The 16,134-nt window shown below is 43.8% G+C and overlaps 1 protein-coding gene across 2 annotated transcripts in view; it reads left to right on the top strand.

Annotated features, from left to right (window-relative positions):
- LOC124555075 (IDLSRF-like peptide) overlaps window positions 1-16,134 on the top strand; it is a 216,732-nt gene that overhangs the window by 117,417 nt on the left and 83,181 nt on the right. The window contains exon 2 of one of the 2 annotated variants that reach the window (XM_047128863.1): window positions 14,850-14,987. In XM_047128863.1, coding sequence (XP_046984819.1) covers window positions 14,850-14,987 — 138 coding nt within the window. Of the gene's footprint in view, window positions 1-14,846; window positions 14,988-16,134 lie in introns of both variants that reach the window. The other variant, XM_047128862.1, reaches the window with a different exon arrangement.

The raw sequence follows: 16,134 nt of genomic DNA, 5'->3' as shown, positions 1-16,134 counted from the left end.
CCCACAAAAACCCCTTCCTACACAGAACCCCAATTCCTACAAATACCATCATGCACCTGCCTCTGATAGTCTACATAAAGTCATCACTTCATTTATACCTGTGTATATCTTAATCAACCAAAAATTCAGGTTTTTATCTTTTAATTTACACAACTGAATACACGAATTTCATTTTGTAAAACATTTATTTTTCAAACGTCGTATAAATTTTTACCATGCTTTAAATTTTCTAACTTAGTTTTGCTGAAGAATGGCGAAATCTAATCGCTGTCAGTCCTCTCGCTGCCCATATGAGGCGTGCAGGATGAGAGAACAATAAGTAAAAAAAAAAATTATAATTCAGTATCCCTTGGAAATGACACGCCATAGTCTGAAAATACACAGCCCACCAAAGAGTCATATATGCAGTGGTAAAACTAAAATGTTCTGTACTGATGATTTCTGAGGGAAACATAGCCTAAATCTAGATGGCCGGACGGGGATTAGAACTTCCGTTCTGGTGAGTGCATTTCCAGCTTTTTACAACTGCTACCCTAACTCGGTGATCTCCGCAGATTACCTAACGTTTGTGCTAGATAGTATATCACGTATAAACGGACATCAAGCGCGCATGTGCCCCAGATTGCAGAACCGGACCACCGGGATCCTTGTAGACTACCTTATTCGGAAATAAATTACATTACTTTAGAATCCTTTCTTATGAACTTCAGTGAGATGACATAAAAGGATCAAGTGAAGCTACACTGAATAGATCCCAATAACACGAATTTATATCAGGGAAACCCCTTTCAGAAGTTCTGAACCTGTAATGTAATCTATAAGTAGTGATAAATACATATATGTTCCAGACTTGGATCCGACCACAAACCATCAACTTACCAACAGCAATCGCCTTAGCTAGTTCAAGCCACCCGACAACGCTGGAAACACCCGAAACTTAAATGCCACTTACGTTTCTCTGTTAGTTTTCCGAAAAAAGATCATAGATTTTACCTTAGGGGAACAGCACCATCAAAGGATTACATATGGCGGAAGACCGTGGTTTAGGCTGTCATACGCATACGCACCAGTTCATTCGAATTAAAACAAAATGAAAAGAATGTGGTCATGGATATGAAATGAATGAAATTCAATGCTGTCAAATGGTACCAGTGAATTTCAAGTAAACTGTTAAGAAAATAAATCAAGAAGTTACAGTTAGAATCCGTTAAACGATAGTAACGTTCCTAAGAACCTCAGAAATCTGAATTTTGCTGAGCAATGATTTAACTATCTCGATTGGCAACTACGTCCGTTCCTCTCGAATATAAATTTGCAACTGTTATATTATTTGAGAAGCTACTTGAAACGGCTGCCCATCAGTAGATTATGAACATTCCGAACTGTCCAGGAGGATTACATGAGGGGCCTGTGACGCTGTTATTCTCTTCAGATAGTTTCCTCTTACAGATGTGGTGTGCTACGATAAGCTTTGTATGAAGCGATATTTTCAACTTCTAGAATAATTTTTAACCGCTTTTTCTGTGCCAGTAGGTGACCAGCATACATTATCTGCCCATCTGTTTTCGTTTTGATCAGATTTTGATTTTTAAGGAAATATAGTTGTTTTGTGCATATCAGACAAACCACGTAAACGAGACACTCTAGCTTACTTGCTCTAACGCGCTGGGTTTCGTTCCAGACCAAAGATAGTTTGTGCGAAGTGAAACAGACTACGATTTCAGTTACACTATTAAATTTCTCCGAAGAAGCAGCTGCTGTACAGTAGTAGCTGAAGTTGGACTGTACTACAAGGAAAACATCAGTGGTTTGGGGGGTAGGGAGGGGGGAGAGAGAATGATGGTATCGATACTGTAGACTCCGAGCTGCCTTTCACTGCATCATATATGCACTTTCGTAATTTTACTAAACGCTTAATGGATAAACTGCTGCCAACAGTCCCGCAAGTAAGAGCCAGGCATGTAAGCCTGCTATCGCACTATAATGGTATCTACTGAACTCTTCAGGCGAACAAGACGTACCCAAACCCAAACCCAACGAAATTTCGCTGCTGCAGACTACTGCTCGACAACAAACCGGAAACTCCATGGCACTTTCTAATCAATACGCTATAGCTGGCACCGCCTCGATACCGAAACTTGAGTCATCATGTAAGTGAAACATCGACGTTAGTCACCATAAAACAAATGAAATTAGGCTGTCTAATTCTGGTATAGTCTCTTTCCTTCTATCTATATGTCTCTCTCTCTTCTCCACTTCCATCTCTCTCTCTTTTTTTCTCTCTCTCTCTTTCTCTCAAACAAACGCATACACACACACACACACACACACACACACACACACACACACACACACACACACCACACAACATGTTTTATAAGTCGGTAGTAAATTTAACATTTCCTAACGAAACATGGTACACTGAAGAGCCAAAGAAACTGGTACACCTACCTAATACCGTGTAGGACCCCCTCGAGCACGCAGAAGTGCCGCAACACGGCGTGGAATGGTCTCGACTAATGTCTGAGGTAGGAGGGAACTGACACCATGAATCCTGCAGGGCTGCCTATAAAACCGTAAGAGCACGAAGGGGTGGAGATCTCTTCTGAACAGCACGTTGCAAGGCATTCCAGATATGCTCAATAATGTTTATGTCTGTGGAGTTTGGAAGCCAACGGAAGTGTTTTAACTCAGAAGAGTGTTCCTAGAGTCACTCTGTAGCAATTCTGGGCGTGTGGGGTGTCGTATTGTCCTGCTGGAATTACCAAGTCCGTCGTAATGCATAATGGACATGAATGCATGCAGGTGATCCGGCAAGATGCTTACGTAAATGTCACCTGTCAGAATCGTATCTAGATTTATCAGGGGTCCCGTGTCACTCCAGCTGCACACGCCTTACACCATTACAGAGCCTCCACCTGCTTGAACAGTTCCCTGTTGACATGCACGGTCCATGGATTCATGAGGACGTCTCCACACCCGTACACGTCCATCCACTAGATGCAATCTGAAACGAGACTTGTCTGATCAGGTAACATGTTTCCAGCCATCAACAGTCCAATGTCGGTGTTGACGGGCACAGGCATGGCGTAAGGCTTTGTCTCGTAAAGTCATCAAAAGTACACGAGTGGGGCTTCGGCTCCGAATGTCCATATTGATGATGTTTCGCTGAATGGTTCGCAAGCTGACTCTTGTGGATGGCCCAGCATTTAAATCCGCTGGAATTTGCATAAAGGTTGCACTTCTGTCACGTTGAACGATTCTCTTCAGTCGTCGTTGGTCCCGTTCTTGTAGGATCTTTTTCCGGCATCATGCTGTGTCCCATCGCTCGTGCGCCGACTATAACACCACGTTTACACTCACTTAAGCCTTGACAACCTGGCACTGTAGAAGCAGTAACCGATATAACAGCTGTGTCAGACACTTTTTGTCTTAAATAGGAGTTGCCGACTGAAGTGCTTTATTTTGGCTGTTTACATATCTCTGTATTTGAATACGCATGCCTTTACCAGTGTCTTTGGCTCTTCAGTTTACACTTTCTTTGAGTACTGCTGCTCTTTCAAAAACGCTATCAAGTATCAGAACCAGATAACACACTAGTCTCCAGTAGCTGTAAGAAATATTTTGTCGTACAACAGATTTTCTCAGGTAAAAGACACCTCCTACCAAGCGCTTCACGCAACAGTAGATGATGATAGTCTACTGTTCTGTTGTTTCTCTAGCACTTCGGTTAGTTGGCTGTCTCATTTCCTTAACTACAACATTAGAAATCTATCTCTATACATATTATATTCACCAGCTTTGAGGTTAACCACTTGACTATAAATGAATGAATATTTTAAGTTTTACGGTGTCCAGTGTAGGACATTTCATTAAATGTTATATACAGAGTGTGTGAAGTTTCAACACCAGTGGACCCTTTATATTAAATGGTTCAAATGGCTCTGAGCACTATGAGACGTAACATCTGTGGTCATCAGTCCCCTAGAACTTTGAACTACTTAAACCTAACTAACCTAAGGACATCACACACATCCATGCCCGAGGCAGGATTCGAACCTGCGACCGTAGCGGTCACGCGGTTCCAGACTGAAGTGCCTTTATATTAATACAATAAAAAATTGTAAAATAGCGTAGGCCTCGATTTGTTTAATTTATCCATACGCAGTGCCTCAAAAAATGCGTAACACTCATTGTAGTTAATGCCGTTTGATAGGTTCCTCAATTTGCGCACGGACAGAGACGATAGTCGAATACTCGTCAATTGTCATTTGTTCTCGCAGGTAGTTGTAAGGCAATAGCTTCCCAACAACAGCTCCGCTCGGCTCACTGTAGCTGTGACGCATGTTACAGTCTGTCGGCACCTGGTACATTAATCCACAATAGCGTTGATGGTAAATGGGGAGAGTCAGACCGATCGATTCCTTGGCCAATACTTCCTCCTTGCATAAGCAGCCCGGATGTTTATCTGCGCGAGCGTGGGGGGCCCGTGGCGTATTTCACCGTCGTTGCTTGTGAACTATTTCTCAGATTGGGCGTTTTGACAGACTGCCAGACGGTACAAATTACATCAGACATTTCTCATCATCTGCGGCACACATACGATGACGAGCAGAGGCTGGATTTACGTTGGAGGAGGTCCCTTTGAGTATTTACTCCGATACGTGTTCAGTGTAACAAATCGGGGTGTTTGTGTACACTCAGCAATGTTCTCTACTATACAATTATAATCCTCCGAACTAATGTATTAATAAACTTTTCACGGTCTCTGTGTGAGGATTCAATTCAAACATTAAACCTTCCTGCTGGGTACCTGATCACACACTTTTTCAACGAATAAAATCTGTGTTGCTGTGTACGACTGCAGCATTCTCTGAGAAACATATCCTTGAAAAATTTTCTGTGAGTGCTACTTTACTTCAAAATGATTTCAGTGTTTTAGTGTCAGAACTTACATTCTCTAAGTGCATGTGAATGATGGCGTTTTGCGTTTAGTAACTGATATTTACACTTTCCTACAAATATAACATATTACAGAGAACAATGCCGTAACGTAGCCCAATGATAATTAAAACGCACATATTACAGGTTGGTGTTAGGAAATGTGCTTATGAAAGGCTGTCTCAAACTATTCATCATTTTAACAAACGTATTCAAAACAATGAAAACCTTGCTTTCTCTGACTGAAATTGTTGAACTAAGCTCTATTACAGCGCCGAGGCGTTGGCAGAGGAAATGCGGCGTGAAACAAAGAGCGATAAAGAAGGCCATGGCTAAAAAACGTAGCAGAAGAGAGTGAATCGCAAAATGCAGTGCATCGATTCACTCGCGATGTGTGACAATAGAATGGGGATTACAGAATGACAACGTGTCTGCAAGAATAATAAGGGCCAGGCACATGACGTTCCAGTACACTAGTCTGCGTGTCGAACGCTCAGAACAACGTCAATGACGTGTCAAATACAAGTGTAAAGCTTAGACATTTGTGGTTCGAGAAGAGTGCGTAGCTTTGGTTGCAAGTTTAGCTCTTAAAAGCTCCCGAATTTCGAAGAGAATTCAGACTTAATGAGTAGTGCTATCAATTCCATGCTGAGGAGTATGTGCCCAACTGAAAATATTAGTAACCTGATCCACATTCGACTTATCTGTTACGGGATAGGTGACACTAGTAAATAACCACTCAACTTATTCGCAAGTATGTGTAATATGGAAAAAATTTGAAGAATTACCAGATGCAGAACTGAAGCCTGATTAGTCACGAAGAGAAGAGTGCAAAGTGTTCATTGTATTTTCTGGACGAGTAATGTCCTGTGTGAAAGCGTCTCCAGAAACGATTTGGAGGAAGGATATCTATTCGGACTAAAGAAGTTCAAAAGCATAGTGGTCGCTGTTGGGAGCACTTAGGATTCACAGCAACCAGGATCGTTAAAATAAAAGCCGGAAGGCCTCACCACGCTTTTTTTCTATGCCAGAGAGTGAGATGGTGCAGTGACGTATACAGTGCACTCTTTATCGGGAGGACTGGGGGTCAAATCACTATCTGGCCAGCCGGAGTAAGATGCCTTGTGGTTCCTGCCGGCTCGTCTAGGCGCTCAGTCCGAAACCGCGAGACTGCTACGGTCGCAGGTTCGAATCCTGCCTCGGGTATGAATGTGTGTGCTGTCTTTAGGTTAGTTAGGTTTAAGTAGTTCTAAGTTCTAGGGGACTGATGACCACAGATGTTAAGTATCATAGTGCTCAGAGCCATTTGAACCATTTGAACCTGCCGGCTCGACCGCTACGGCTGCGCTCCTATCTAGCGCTCCGAGTGCAACGGAGAGTGGGACGAAGGGTGAGGATGGAAGGTTTCAGCCGGGCGCGACTAGAGCTAGGCAGTAGCCTTGCCACATGCCAAGCAATTTGCGAAAAAGGAAGTACTTTACCTTTCTTATTGTTTAACGGCCGCACATGGTGATTCAAACGACATCGTACTACTATGAACTGGAAGAAAACGCTCTTTGCAACATCATTGAAGCACCAGCCACAAAGACGATATGATTTACGACAAACGTTAAATAAACAATACAACGCATTTTTTTCACAGCGATTTTCGGCTGAAAATATGCGGAATTTGTTGTGGGACATCGCGAAATATTCCCGCTTCAATCCGTTTGGTGGCGGCTCTATACGCAGTGTTCAAAATGGTGTCTGCAACGGAAGTGTTTTCCGAGCAGAGAGCTGTCATTGAGTTTCTTTTGCGGGAAACCTGAGCTTCGTAGATATTCATAGGAGCTTGCATAATGTCAACGGAGGCCTGGAAATCAACAAAAGCACGGTGAGTCGTTGGGTGAGGTGTCTGCAACCATCGCAACACGGTCGTGCAAACCTAACCGATCTCCTACCTGCCGGCTGGGCATACACAGTTGTGACTGCTGCAGTCTTGGAACGTGCGGACACTCTCATTCTGGGTGATGGACGGATCACAATCAAACATCTTGCTGCACGACTGGAAGTCTTAGTACTGCTGACAAGTATTCAAAGGCCTATGCCCGCTGGGTTTATCGCTGGCTAGCAGAAGACAATAAAGAGGTAACGAAGGATCATCTCTGCTGAATTGTTTGTGCGTTACGAGGATGATCGTGACAGTTTCTTGTCGAACATCCTCACAAGCGATGAAATATGGGTTCACCACTTCGAACTGGGAACAAAACGGCAATCCATGGACTAGCGCCGCACCACCTCTCCTCAAAAGCTGCGCCTTCTCATGTTGACGGTGTTATGGAACTCAGAAGGGTTTATTCTGTTTGACACCCTCCCTCATGTTACAACGGTCAAGTCTGAAGTGAACTGTGCTACCGTAAGGAAACTGAAGAAACGACTTCAGCCTGTTCGTCGCCACAAAAATGGAGGCGAACTTCTTCTCCATGCTAACGCAAAGCCTCAAACAAGTTTGCGCACCCGAGAGGAGCTCACAAAACTTCGTTGCACTGTCCTTCCTCATTCCGGATCTCGCACCTTCCGACTCCTATCTGTTTGGCCTAATGAAAGATGCATTCCGTAGGAAGCAGTACGTGGATGATGAGGAGCTTATTGATTCAGCAAGACGTTGGTTTCGACGTCGATCAGTAGCGTGGGACCATGCTAGCATACAGGCCCTCCTAGCAAGGTGGCGTAATGCCGTCGCACTGAACGGAGTTTATGTTAAAACATAAGAATTCGTAGCCAAAAGAGTGAGGAATGATATGGTGTATTGGAATCCTGAACAAAACCAACCTTCTTGAAAAAAAAAAAAAAAGTTTTGAATTACTTACTGAACGACTCTCATCCTTGTTTTCTGACGAATGACAGTGAATGCGTGCTGAACTGAAGGCTGCCATCAGGAAAATATCCGAATGAAGGGTAAGTGAGGTAGTGGCAAAATCTTACAAGACTGTGACCCCAAGACCAAAATCCTTGACTGCACTGACGAGCGGCAAACGTTTTTCAGTGTCTGGTTCAAAATGTGTATGTGAAGGTATTTTTTGTGTTTCGAAAGGGACAAGGTCCCATCAACGCCCATCTTAAACAGATTCTAATCTGTGTGACTACAGGTATTTAACTGTATCAGAAACCCAGATACATTACATGTTCTAAACCTGAAATGTGTGTGGCCGGCCGAAGTGGCCGTGCGGTTAAAGGCGCTGCAGCCTGGAACCGCAAGACCGCTACGGTCGCAGGTTCGAGTCCTGCCTCGGGCATGGATGTTTGTCATGTCCTTAGGTTCGTTAGGTTTAACTAGTTCTAAGTTCTAGGGGACTAATGACCTCAGCAGTTGAGTCCCATAGTGCTCAGAGCCATTTGAACCTGAAATGTGTTTAAATTTATGAACATCACAACGTAGTGTTAGATGTCTGTGTGTCAAACTTTTTGTTTAATATAAACGACGTGTAGTTCTGCTTCCATATTAACACTATCTAAAATTAAATAAGTTATTGTTTCGGTCCTATCTGACTTTGTGCTCAGTCCCTAACGAACTCCTCGTCAACGGGACCTTAAATCCGAACCTTTCAGTCCGCAGCTCGTGTGCGTGCAGTAGCGTTCTCGCTTCCCGCGCCCGGGTACCCGGGTTCGATTCCCGGCGGGGTCAGGGATTTTTCTCTGCCTCGTGATGACTGGGTGTCGTGTGATGTCCTTAGGTTAGTTAGGTTTAAGTAGTTCTAAGTTCTAGGGGACTGATGACCATAGATGTTAAGTCCCATAGTGCTCAGAGCCATTTGAACCTAATCTTTCATCCTTCCTCCTTTTTTATGCTATTTACAATTTGTACAGAAAGCAGATGGCAGTTATAAGAGTCGAGGGACATGAAAGGGAAGCAGTGGTTGGGAAGAGAGTGAGACAGGGTTGTAGCCTCTCCCCGATGCTATTCAATCTGTATATTGAGCAACCAGTAAAGGAAACGAAAGAAAAGTTCGGAGTAAGTATTAAAATCCATGGAGAATAAATAAAAACGTTGAGGCTCACCGATGACATTGTAATTCTGTCAGAGACAGCAAAGGACATGGAAGAGCAGTTGAACGGAATGGACAGTGTCTTGAAAGGAGGATATAAGATGAACATCAACGAAAGCAAAACGAGGATAATGGAATGTAGTCGAATTATGTCGGGTGATTCTGCGGGAATTAGATTAGGAAATGAGACACTTAAAGTAGTAAAGGAGTTTCGCTATTTGGGGAGCAAAATAACTGATGATGGTCGAAGTAGGGAGGATATAAAATGTAGACTGGCAATGGCAAGGAAAGCGTTTCTGAAGAACAGAAATTTGTTAACAACGAGTATTGATTTAGGTGTCAGGAAGTCGTTTCTGAAGGTGTTTGTATGGAGTGTAGCCATGTAGGGAAGTGAAAAATGGACGATAAATAGTTTAGGCGAGAAGAGAATAGAAGCTTTCGAAATGTGGTGCTACAGAAGAATGCTGAAGATTAGATGGGTATATCACATACCTAATGAGGAGGTATTGAACAGAATTGGGGAGAAGAGGAGTTTGTGGCACAACTTGACTAGAAGAAGGGTTCGGTTGGTAGGACATGTTCTGAGGCATCAAGGGATCACCAATTTAGTATTGGAGGGCATTATGGAGGGTAAAAATCGTAGAGGGAGACCAAGAGATGAATACACTAAGCGGATTCAGAAGGATGTAGGCTGCAGTAGGTACTGGGAGACGAAGAGGCTTGCACAGGACAGAGTAGCATGGAGAGCTGCATCAAAACAGTGTCAGGACTGAAGTCAACAACAAAAACAACAAATATGATTTCCTTAGAAATAATGTTCAGTACAATATATACACGGAATCATTGTTACAGCAGACGCTGGTGATATTTATGAGCAGAAAAAATCTCCTGCGCTGTTCTCTCGTTGAACCCGAAAATGTACGACCTGTTCTGCCAGGTGGTGGAAGTACCTGTCATTGTGTGCTTATGCAGTATTTCACGATCCGCTGCTGGGTTTACGGCTCACCTGGTTCTCTTCAGTCTATATCTTGAGCACTTACATTGCAGCACTGCAGTAGTATTATGCCCCATTACGGCTGCAGTTCCAGAACAATATGGGCCAAGTTTACAAGAATTCGTCAGCACTGAGACCGCATATCATGAGTAAATGACATTCTTTCTTGCTGATGTGAGGCAGGGTATCTCTTTCAAGATTTACCACTGACAGATGATACTAAGCCGGCTGTTCTTAGCCAACGCACACGTTATTTGACTATAGTTCTCTATATTCACACGTCATATAATATTTTGTATGACAAGTTAAAAGGGAAATACAGTTATTTGCAAGAAATCGCTAATATGGAAAATAGTTTAAACGCATTTTTATTCTTATGTTGTAATACTTGTAATGTAGGCTGTGATCAGATTTCTCGGTTCAGTAAATTTTAACAGATGTTTCCCCCACTTTTAACTACGATTCACGACCAGAAAAATTTTCACGTCTGTATGACTTCGTGTCTTATTTCTTGCCAAAGCCCACCTTGGCCAGCAAACGCACCGGTTCTCTACCCCAATTGAGAAGGTTTGGAGCATTATGGGCAGAGTCCTCCAATCAGCTTGGGATTTTGAAGCTCTAACTCGCTAGTTAGACAGAATTTGGCACGATATCCTTCTGGTGGACATCCAACATCTCTGTCAATCAATGCGAAGCCGAATAACTGCTTGAATAAGGGGCAGAGGTGAACCAATACTTTGTTGACAAGCTCTTTCTCTTGAATGAATTATCCAATTTTTTAAATTATAATCATTTCTGGACACACACATATCTAACGATTTCCGTCCCAATACGGATAACTCACTCGTGATGCGTCTTTTTTTTTTTTTGTCTTAAGAGTGTAATATCCGAAACCATTGACACTGCCCAGGCATCGAAACTGCTAATCACCATAGCACATTTCGAGTTATCATCCACAGCGTTGATTTCCATAAACTCAAAATCCAAAATCACGAACCACAGTTCCTGCTTTTTTGGTACGAACTTCGCAATCTGCACCTTCATTCGATGGGTGGAAACTACGTTAGATTCAGCGGGGAAACTGCTTGTCGTATTTCCGTACTGTCACGTCATTTGGGGAGATAATTTCCTGTCCTTTCGTATCAAGATTCGAATTTAAAGGTTGTCAATTCGCTTTTTCAGATTGTGTTGCAATTGTAAAGCTGTGTCTCCGTCTGGACCAGTTTGAAGTCGTGACGTAAAGTCACCGTTTGACTTGGCACACTTCCTGGGGCCTCAGCGCTCTTTAGTATTTCAGGGGTCACCAATTTACAGAATTTCTGCATAATTCACACGGTAATAATTCAATGTCTTAACAGTTCTTGAATTAAATGTTTTCTATTCTTACAATTAGAAAAACGCAACTTGACAACCGCAAGGGAACACATGATTGTCAAGCTTAAAGCAAAGAGAAAGCATCAGTAACCAGATCGAAAATTTAAAGAAGAAATATACGCTTTTAAACTCTATCAATAAGGTACAGTATACTCTAGGTACAACACTCTCCTCTATCTGCAGATGCTTATCATCTCCAAGGTGCATTTTAATATCTGACTTGCGATTTTCTTGATATGACACCCGAAAGCATACATTTTGCTGCCACATAGTGGTTCATGACAGGGATACATTGAGATATCGTCAGTGATCACAGTTTCTACAAATTATTTGCATTCAGAACGTCAACAGATTTCTTAGAAAGTTTAGAGGATACAGCAATTCCCATTTCATCACAATGCCCCAAACGTCTCATTCTAAATACACTGATCATACAGAACATTATGAACACCGACCTACTAAACCCCACCAGGCGACAGCAGCGTCACCTGGTGAGGAATGGCTGTCAGACACAAGCACGGTGCATGTAGTATCAGTGAGCGTGCTATCCGTCTGTTGAATGGGGAAGGCGAGCGATCTATCTGAGTTTGACCGAGGGCAGATTTCGATGGCCCAGAGGCTCGGCAAGAGCATTTCGGAAACTGCACGACTAACCACAGACTCTAATGCTGGGCAGAGTAGAAGTGTGTCTGAACACACAGCGCACCGAACACTCCGCAGCCGACGGCCCATGCACATGCCAATGTTAACACTACGACGTCGGCAACTCAGACTGAAATGGACAGGCGACCATCGACACTGGATGTTTGTGTAGTGGCAGAGCGTTGCATTTTCTGATGAATCCCGATACCTTCTTCATTATGCCGATGGGAGGGCGCGAATCCGTCGTTTTCGAGGAGAACAGCTCCTTGACACCTGTACTGCGAACGGAGACAAGCTGTCGGCAGCTCCATTATGCTCTGGGGAACATTCGTGTGGGTATCCATGGGTTCAGTGGATCTCGTGGAAGGCACAATGACGGTCAAGGATTATCGTGCACACCTTTTCACGACGTTCATGTTTCCCGACGGTAGTGGCATTTTTCAGCATGATAATGCGCCATGTCACAAGGCCAGGCGTGTGATGCAGTGGTTCGAGGAACACAGTGTTGAGTCCCAATTGATGTGCTGGCGTGATCAGATCTGAACCCGATGGAACACATCTGTGATGTGATTGAACATGAATTCAGAGCTCATCGCGCCCTCCCCAAAATTTACGGAAATTAGGGGACTTGTGTATGTAGATGTGGTGCCCACTCCTTCCGGCGACCTATCAAGGCCTCATTGCTTCCACGCTGTTGTCGGTGCCAGAGTTGGACATAGCGGCTATTAGGTAGGAAGTCATAATGTTCTGGCTGATCAGAGTATGTAAGGGCCAACAGCATGATGGCCAAAACCTCTGCATTTTACTCACCACAGGATACACATTTTCATCTCATCTGTTCTTTGGGAGGTATGTCATCGAGTATCACTTAAGATATATGCTCACTCAGAATCATGGCCTGTAGCTTGCTCTACCACAATATGTCACTGAACTCTGAACTTCTGTCTAAATATCCTGAGTTTAAATGTTCTTTCAATTGACGTCCTGAATGTAGACTCTTAATAATAATTCGTGAAAATACTGACAGTCTGGCAGTAATTTAGTCGTGTAACTCCGAAAAATTAATCATTTAGGTATACGGGCATGAATACTATCCGTGTAGGTATTTAATGTCATTAAACGATGTAGGTATGACAGTGAAAGATCCTGCAACTATGCTGCCTGACAAACAATGTTAAATACCAGCAAGGGGAGTAGGAAAGGAAACGAAACTTCATGTGACGTTATTGCAGTGATTACAAAAATGGTTCAAATGGCTCTGAGCACTATGAGACTTAACATCTGAGGTCATCAGTCCCCTAGAACTCAGAACCACTTAAACCTAACTAACCTAATGACATCACACACATCCATGCTCGAGGCAGGATTCGAACCTGCGATCGTAGCGGTCGCGCGGTTCCTGACCGAAGCGCGTAGAACCGCTCGGCCACTACGCCCGGCGCAGTGATTACAAGATCAAGTCAAAATTACAAAGAAATTGGTAGTATGAAACCAGCCCCTCCATCCTGGATGCATACACTGATTCGGTTGGCAAGAGGTTCATATAGCCGTTGCGCCTGCTCCTGAGGCATGCTGGCCCAGCTGTTGTAACTGGCACTTGAGATCCTTCACACTGGCACTGAGACGGAGTCGACGTCAGAGCTGGATGCCACACATATTATATTGGGGACAGATCTGGAGATCTTCTGGCCACGCGAGTACCTCAACATACAGACAGTTCATAGAGACATGTGCCATCATCGGCGAGAGTTGTCGTATTGAAAAATAGACCACGATTCTCTAACGTTATAGGCAACGCATGAGGATGCAGAATGTCTGCGACATACAGTTGTGGAGTCTGCGTTCCCTCAATCACTACTAGCCGTGACCTGAAGTCGACCGTGAAGGTTCCCGTGCCATTACGCCAGAAGCAGCACCGCTGCGCCTCTCCCGAACATCGGGAGATTGGGACCTCTTCCCAGGTCGCCACCATACTCGCCGACGATGGTCATTCAACGTAGTGCACAACCGCGATTAATCGCTGAGCACACTGCTCGCAATTCATCAGCAGTCCATGCTTCCCGGTCGCGATTGTGTTTTGGAGTTACGGCACCCTGCGGGCACTACTGTCTCTAGTACCGCTGCTGATAATGGTTTTGGGTGGCATAGAATGTCGTAGGGAGCCCATTACTTGTTCTCGGTTGATAGGCGCTGATTTGAAGGTTTATGATGTGCTAGTGCACAGTACAGCTACTTTCCCTTGTGGTGGTCAGACGTGGTTGTCCGGAACAGTGACGATGAGTACTCCTAGCCCCATGCCCCCATGTTGCTGAACGTAAGGCAACTGTCGCATCCGAATGCCCCACACACCTGTATATTGCACGATTTGACCAGCTGGACAAATGGAGACGCTCACTGAGGCCTCTTTCAAACTCTGTTAAGTGCTGATAACGCTTTCTCAAGCGCATACGTGGGGTCTCCGTATCCTTCACAGTGATCACGCAACATCTGATTCTGTTCACGCAACTTACATACCATACCATGCCTAAAAACAAGCAAAACTAATATACTCCGGTGGTCATTCTCCCTGTGATAGAGAATTAGAAATCTATTCATTCACGTAGCCGCCGATTGCGTCTACGTGGACGAAATTACACTGACATCCGTCTGTATCTTCTGGGTGCTTAAATTTTTTTGTCAAGCTGTGTTTATTGACGCACTGAACAGGTTAGTATGTAATTCCTACATATAAAAATATCGTGTTTTGTGCCCATGCTGCTATTGACTTAGAGTGCCTATTTTATGTCATTATATGTGTGGCAACATTACATTTTACATGTAACTTTCTACTGTATGTGGAGCGGTACCAAGAGTAATGGAATTTGTCACAGGAGAGGCCTGTCATCCATACGAGCCATTCAAATGTCCTGGTGGTGAAGGAAAGGGCATCTGCATCTCGATCCAGTATCTGTGCGATGGCGCTCCAGACTGCCCTGACGGATACGACGAGGACACACGGCTCTGCACCGCAGGTAAGGACTAGGTTCTAGGCACTAGGCGTTCGCTGGCTACTGGACGCCACGCGACGTTACGTCACGCTCACAGCCCCTGCATCACGCAAACCGCCACGTGTGTTCTTACGGAAGCTCAACCAGCAATCAACTTTCCTATTAGTATGCAGCGATACTACGCAGCTACAACAGAATGATGGTTCACGAAAGTTCATTCCTATATTATAATGAAAAATCATTTTGCAAGTGTACTAAATATACAGTTGAACTGGAAAGTTGTCTGACGGATTTCAAATACAAGAGTTCCATTTACTGGTACAGGAGCACGTTGTTCTAGATTCTTGAACCTCAGCTACTTCACTTACTTTTTTCCATGGACTTATTTTCTGTGCAGAAGAAAAACTTCCGGTGATTAGCTCACACTTATTGAGAAACTCTGATCAATTTAAATGCATGTGAAGGAAGTAGGCGGAGATACGATTTTCAACATTACTACTATAGCAGAAGTTTTATGCAGTCGGGAAACAAATTTCATTGATTAAGAGAGAAAAGCTGTTAAAAGTTAAAACTTCGTGTCCCCGTGTATTAGATGCTGTTCAGTTTGTCAATAAGCAATTTATACTGACGATGAGAATCACATCTGGGGGTTGACAGGATGCAGGGGATGGTCCCTTGGTTGCATGGAGCGTCTTTATTGGACTACGCACGATGTAGACTTTTAAGCACAGTCGTATGGCATTCACAGAATTGTTGTCTTGCACTTGCTTGCTAACTGTTTCTTCCTTCCACAGCAAGGACGACAGAAGGAACTACGTCTAAGTTTCTGAATTCATTCCGGAGTCCGACGTTTTCGCAGTCTTTCATTCAGTGAAGAAATATTGTGCCCTTATGGTGCAACGTCAGTAGCGAGAGCTTTGAATAATTGAAGGCAGAGATCGATAACTAGCTCTGAGCGCACGCGATCACGACATCAACTAAACGCGAAAATCCTTCACCAGATTACTCAAACATCACCGCACACTCCACGTAGAAGTGCCACCCGAAGCACACAGAAGGCAGTTTTCTGTCACTAATATTAACAGCACATGTAACTGGAATGTGACTGCAGCTGAACGTCTAGTATTCCTATTCTTTGCATAAAGATTTAAATCCATCGGGAGCGCAATTT

This window comes from Schistocerca americana, chromosome X (assembly GCF_021461395.2).
Source record: "Schistocerca americana isolate TAMUIC-IGC-003095 chromosome X, iqSchAmer2.1, whole genome shotgun sequence".
NCBI classification, from domain to species: domain Eukaryota; kingdom Metazoa; phylum Arthropoda; class Insecta; order Orthoptera; family Acrididae; genus Schistocerca; species Schistocerca americana.
The sequence above is the reverse complement of the archived record's forward strand: the minus strand, read 5'-3'. Positions and strand labels throughout refer to the sequence as shown.